At 62.8% G+C, this 6294-nt stretch overlaps 1 protein-coding gene across 1 annotated transcript; it reads left to right on the plus strand.

Annotated features, from left to right (window-relative positions):
• The first annotated feature begins 446 nt into the window (after window positions 1–446).
• Window positions 447–4991, plus strand: HLX (H2.0 like homeobox). The gene is made up of 4 exons (XM_075147135.1): window positions 447–1463; window positions 2080–2259; window positions 2767–2951; window positions 3796–4991. The coding sequence occupies exons 1-4, from the start codon at window positions 884–886 to the stop codon at window positions 4144–4146; spliced, it is 1296 nt and encodes a 431-aa protein (XP_075003236.1). The 5' UTR covers window positions 447–883; the 3' UTR covers window positions 4147–4991.
• Window positions 4992–6294: the final 1303 nt, after the last annotated feature.

Raw genomic sequence — 6294 nt, forward strand, 5'->3', positions numbered from 1 at the left:
ATTAATCGCTGCTAATGCAGGATCCAACCTGTCCTGGGCCCAGAACAACTCGGAGCTCACATAAATACATATGTTGCGTGCATGAGCACAGACTCATTTTCTTCCAGACTATCCCAGGCTCATTTATCCGGGAAGGAAACACATTTCCTTGGGAATGGTTTCCAAGAGGACGGACCTGACTCCGATGGCGAAGAATTTTCCTGCGCGTTTCTTTCAAAAGTTTGGAAATCGCGGCGGCAAGCGCAGCGCCTTTGCGCTGATTTGGGGAGGGGGGTTGTGTGTGTCAAAGTCAAGGGCGGAATTTAAGGAGGTGAGGGGTGGGTGGGTGGGAGTGGGAGTGTGGGGGGGGTACCTTGCGGGGCAAACCGGGCCGGGTCGCGGGTACGGGCCACCGCGCCGCCAGCGCGCAACTGCGCGCTGGGGGCGCGGTGGCCCGTACCCGCGACCCGGCCCTGCGTGGGCGTGTCGGCGGGCGGTGCTGGCCGGCCCTGCGGATCGCGGATTGGGCGTGGGGAGGGAGCGAGGGCTGCCCCGGAGCCGGGAGTGTCGCTGCCAGAGAAAGTTTTGGGGAGGGGTGGATATTTTTTTTTCCCCCAGTACGAGGAAAGGGGGTTTGGTTTGGGTTTGTTTTGTTTGCGCCGCTCCGCTCCTCGCCCGCTCGCTCTTTCCGTCTCGCCGCGGGTTTTGGGGACTTTTTCCTTTTTCTTTTTTCTTTTTTTTTTTTTTTTGGTGGTTGGTTTTCCCCCCCTTGCCCCTCCGGAGAGTGCTCGGCCAGCCGCTTCTCGCCTCGCCATCCCTCCCCATGCGCCCGGGTCAGCGGGCAGCTCCGCGGCGCGCACCCGGGAGCTGAGCTGCCGAGCGGCGCGTCCCCTCCCCGGGCAGGATGTACACGGCCGGGCTGGCTCCTTTCTACGCCTCCAACTTCAGCTTGTGGTCAGCGGCGTATTGCTCGGCCTCGGGGCCGGCAGCCGGCGGCTGCTTCCCGCTGGACGCTGCGGCGGCGAAGAAGCCGTCCTTCTGCATCGCCGACATCCTCCACGCCGGCGGCGAGGCGGCGGGAGGACCCGCCGACAGCCTGCCCGGAGGTCCCGGCACCGGGATGCCGGCGGCGTTGGGAACCGTCCACCACGGCGGTCCCTTCCACGCCACCGCCTCACCGCTCCGACCCACGCCCGTCGTGGCCCCCGACGCCCCCGCCGCCGCCTTCCCGCCGCGCCTCTCGCCGCTCTCCGCCGCCTACCACTCCCACCACCACCGCCCTCCGCAGCACCGGTCCCCCGCGGCGGCGGCGGCGGCGGGGGCGGCGGGGGGCGGCGGAGGCGCCCCGGCCCCCGCCCGGCTGCCGGGCGGCCACACGCACGGCTCGGCGCCGGCGCCCGCCAGCAAGGACCTGAAATTCGGCATCGACCGCATTTTGTCGGCGGAGTTTGACCCCAAAGTCAAGGAAGGCAACACGCTGAGAGGTAGAGAAATCGGCTTGTCCGCTTTCCACGCTAGCGCGCTTGGTGCTCTTTTATTTATTTCATGATTACTTTTGGCATCTGTAGATACCCGCGGTTTGAAAACTTTTCGATCTAGCCGAGAAAAGAGTTATTAAAAAAAAGCGTTATACATCCGAGTTCCTAAGAGCGCTCCCTAAAATAGCCCCCCCCCGGCCCCGCGCAAGGGCAGCAGCCCGCGGCACGGGGCTTGCGCCGCTGGGAAAAATAGCGATAGCGTAAAAATAGCGAACGAAACGGTCTCTGCTTCCCAAAGCGGGCCCAGGATTTTGACTCAGAGGGCACAGCCCGTTTTAAAGGCTTTCGCTGCAATCCATCTCCCCTCGCGGCGCGTAAACATCCTGGCCAAGGGAGTAAATAAATATACCGGAGAATGTCTGATTGCCGGGGCTCGGCCGCCTCTCCCGAGGAGAGCCCCTGGGGCGAGGAGGCGGCTGCCCGGTCCCCGTCCCCCCTCCCAGCCTCTCCTGCCGGGGTCCCGCTCCGCCCGGCCCCGGCCCCGGCCCCGTCGCTCGGAGCGTGCCGGGGTGTCGGTTTCGACCGCGGTATAACAGAGCTCTCCTTGTTCCTGTGCTCACAGATCTGACCTCCTTATTAACTACCAGCCGCCAAACTGGGGTTCATCTCCCCAACTTGCAGCCTTCCGCCGGCCAGTTCTTCGCGTCTCTAGACCCCATTAACGAGGCCTCTGCTATTCTGGGTCCCTTAAACACAAACCCAAGGAGCTCAGTGCAGCACCAGTTTCAAGACACTTTTCCAGGTACATCTCGTCCCTCGTCGACCCTCCCGTGGCGCAGGGCCCTCCGTCCCGTCCCGGAGCAGCCCCCCCCGGCCCAGGCGCTCTCCTCCCGGAGGGACTTGCCAGGCGCTTTTGAAAGGCCAGGGCGTATGTTTTCTAGCGAGGCTCAGATTTTGGGCGAAAGCCGGGCTGCGTGGGGGGAAGGAAGAGCCGGCTAGGGCCTGACCCAGAGAACCATCCCATCTAGCACAAAAATAATACCTGGGCCGAGAGAGGAGGGGCGGGGAGGGGGGAGAGGAAGAAATTCGGGTGCAAAACCGCTCCATCCTTGCCCGAGAACGCACACGCTGACAGGACTCGTACCCAGCCGGCAGGCAGGGCCACGCCGGCCCGGGCCTTCCCCGCACATCGCAGTCCAGCTGTTATTTTGATCGATTTAAGGCTCCTTTTCGGGCATCGATATCAATAACGCCGTCTCCCTCTCTCTCCCCCCGCTTTCCTTCTGCTGCCCCCCCCACCCCCCGCCAGGTCCGTACGCAGTTTTAACCAAGGACACGCTGCCCCAGACGTACAAGAGGAAACGCTCATGGTCCAGAGCTGTTTTTTCCAACCTGCAGAGGAAAGGTTTAGAAAAACGGTTCGAAATCCAGAAATATGTCACCAAACCGGACAGAAAGCAACTGGCGGCGATGCTGGGGCTGACAGATGCTCAAGTAAGAACGGCTTCGGTTTTATTTCAAATCTTACTTCCAGTTTAGAGGCATACCGGGGAGGGGGGGGAGGGAAGGCAAAGCGTTTTTCCTTCCTTAAACTTTGGCGGGGCTGGCTGCGGAGCGGGACCTCGCCCCGAGTATCTCCTGCGCGCAGGTTCCGCGGCGTTTCGCGGCCCGGCGCGGAGCTTTCGCCTTTGTTTTGGCCACCGCGGAGCAGGCCGAGCGGAGAGGCGAGCGGGGCCGGGGCAGATCACCAACGTGCGCTTTATAGAAGTGCAACTCGCTGCAGGAGGCAGTTTAGGTCAAAGGAAGTAGAAGCGAACACACTGTTTTTAATGTCCCCCCCTTTTTTTTTTTCTTTTCTTTTTTTTTTTTTTCCTAAATCTCTCCCCGCGTTGTGAAATCCTTAGTTCTGGGGAAGTGAAAACTCTTCTTCAAACGGAATCATTAAATGCCACTCTGTAATGATTCCACTATTGAGGGCCCGCAGCGCACAGAATTGTATAACGCTGTGGTTTCTTGAGCAAGATTTGGTTTCCTGGAAGAAGAAGTAGAAAGAGAGAGAAAAAAAACACGGGGAGGGGGGAGTTTTGTATTTAAACACGCGAACTAGAAGGAGAAGGAAAAGTAAAATAAAGCCACCTTAGTCGCATAAGGGAGGGCAGAGGGGGGTGATTTACAAGCCTTTAGAGATCTCACTAGGAAGGTGAGGACGGCACCTCCTTTGCTCCCCTTGCTGCCTGTTCCCGGTACAAGGCGTTGGGGCCAGGCGCTGCGCGGTGCGGTGCGCGGTGCGGTGCGCGGTGGGGGCCGTGCCGCCCGTCTGAGGGCGGCGCGGCCGCAGGTGAAGGTGTGGTTCCAGAACCGGCGGATGAAGTGGCGGCACTCCAAGGAGGCTCAGGCCCAGAAGGACAAGGAGCCGCCGCCGGAGCCGGAGCCAGAGCCGGCGGCCCAGCGAGCCGGCGGGCCGCCCGCCGCCGCCGGGGAGCCCGAGCGCAGCCCCAGCCGCTCCGAGGGCGACAGCGATAGCAGCGACGCCGACTCCCTCGACATGGCCCCCAGCGACACGGAACGGACTGAGGGCGCCGAGCGGAGCCTGCCCGCCGCCGGGCTCGGCAAGTCCTCCGGCAGCACCGGCCTCCCCTCCCCGCCGCCGCCCGCCGCCTCCAGCCCCGAACCGCGGAGCGGCCTATAGACGGGGCGGGCCCGCCGCACCCGCGCCCGGGACCTGCGCCCTAATTTATCTCCCTTCTTCCGCCCCGGGAGCGCGGCAAGGCCGGCACGGCACCGGCCTGCTCCCGCCCGCGGCCAGCGTCCGGCCCGGCCCGGGGCGAGGGGCCGAGGACGCGGGCGGAGCGGGGAGCCGCGGCCCCGGGACGGCTGTACGTGAGGCGGCCGCCTCTCTCTCCGCGCTGCTCGCAGGAGAGCAGGATTTCTCTTCCCCCCCCCCCCCCTTTTTTTTAAATTTTATTTTATTCTCCGTCTCCCGCCCCTTGTCCTCTCCAGGAAAATCCGAGCGAGGGACTCCGAGAACGCGCTCCGAAATCCCTCCCTCCCCTCCTCCCCCAAACAATTTACAATGTGAAGTATTTTGCCAACGTCCTCATCGGTTGCAACGTGTTGCTTCGAATAATCCGGCCAAGAAATACTGCACTGACAAAATATATAAATATATATATATATCTCCTGTAAATAAAATGTTTACTATGGTTTGTAACCACGTCAGTCTGTTGACCAGGGGAGAGGGCTCGCGTGGCTGCCCCAGCTTCCTTCGCCCCGCTCAAAGGCAGCCGCTGTCTCTCCTCGCCCTGAAAGCCTCCCGAGGCGGCCTTCTCCTTTCTTGGTGTTTTTTTTTTTTTTTTCCCCCTTTCCCCCTTCTTTTTCTAATGGAGGCGATAAGAAGGACCGGATTTGATTACGCAAAATTGTGCCTCGGTGAGAAAGTTGCGCATTGCATTTGTAGATCCACATGTGCGTACATAGATATACCTTGCGAGCTGGCTTTTGGTTTGTGATGCAAGGCGGGACTGGACTGTTTGACTCCCCGCGACTCTCAGGGGCGCTGCCAAGAGCCGGAGGGGCCGTTTTGGGGTGAGGGGAAGTGAGGGGGTGCGGGTTTGCTTTGCTTTGCTTTGGTGTCGCTGCGATTTGCCCTGTACCTCTCCGCAAGCCCCCCGCGGCGGGGTGGGGAGGTAGTGCTCCGTGACGTCACAGCGTGGCTGTGCGGCCCGGGGGGCGCGCTGTGATGTCACGCAGGCGCTATGCGGAGGCCGAGCGCAGGATCGGGCCGCGGCGGCGGGCGGGAGCGCGGAGCCCCATGGGGCTGCGCCGGGGGGGCGGGGGGGGGCACGGCGGCCTCTCCCCTTCCCTCGGCGGGTGCTGCGGGGCTGGATGCCCTCCCCGGGAGGGAGCGCCCGGAGCGCCCGGGGCGTGCGGCCGGGCGGCTCCGCCGGGGCTCCCTTGGGGTCCAGGCCGAGATCCGCCGCCTCCGCTCGGGTTCTTCGTCGGCTTCGCTCCTTGGAAAAAAAATAAAGCGCCGCGATGCTCGCTGCCTCGCTCCTCCCGGGGCACGGGGGAGGACGGGGGGCCGCTTCTCAGTCAGCCTGCGTCCCCCTCCTTCCTTCCCAAGCAGCATCGATTACAGGGAAAGCCGCAGCGGTGAGGAGCCCCTCTCCTCGCCCGCTGGGAAGTGTGTTTTCTGCCTCAGGGCTTTCTGCGAGGCCCTAATCGGAGCATTTGTGTTTTCAAATACACGCGGGGTCGGGGGAGACCTGATCCTGCCCGGGGAGGTTAAGGCGAGGGCAGGCGAAGCGAAGCCGCTCCCCACCCCATGCTGGGCCGGTGGGCGCTGAGCGTGTGACACCGTTAGAAAGAAAGGGGAGATGGAGAAATAAGGCGAAGGACCGAAAAATTCCCGGTGTCCTCCGGCGATGTGGAGGCGGGCGAGCGCCCGGCCCTCGCCTGCTGCCTTCCTGCGGGCTCAGGCGAGAAATCCTTCGGGGCCGGGGGGGGATTTGCCGGGGAGGACACGCTCTTCGGGGTCACCCCTGCTGGCAGGGAGACTCCGGCAGGAGCAAACACCTGAGGAAGGAGAAGGAAATGCCGACAGCATCCCCCGACACAAGCCCTGGGGGAAAAGGAGCTAGGGCGAAAAGGGGACGGGTGAAGTGGCAAATAAGGTGTAACCCAGCGGGCAGAGGCTCTGCCGGAGTCACGATGGGCAGGGGGATGCCCAGGGGCACCGTCGCCGTCCGAGCCCTGCCGGGACAGAGAAGCGGGCGGCATCGGGGGAAGGAGCTGGAAGGGGCTTGTAAATTGGTTCTGCCTTTAAGACATTGTCAGG

This window comes from Calonectris borealis, chromosome 3 (assembly GCF_964195595.1).
Source record: "Calonectris borealis chromosome 3, bCalBor7.hap1.2, whole genome shotgun sequence".
NCBI classification, from domain to species: Eukaryota; Metazoa; Chordata; class Aves; order Procellariiformes; family Procellariidae; genus Calonectris; species Calonectris borealis.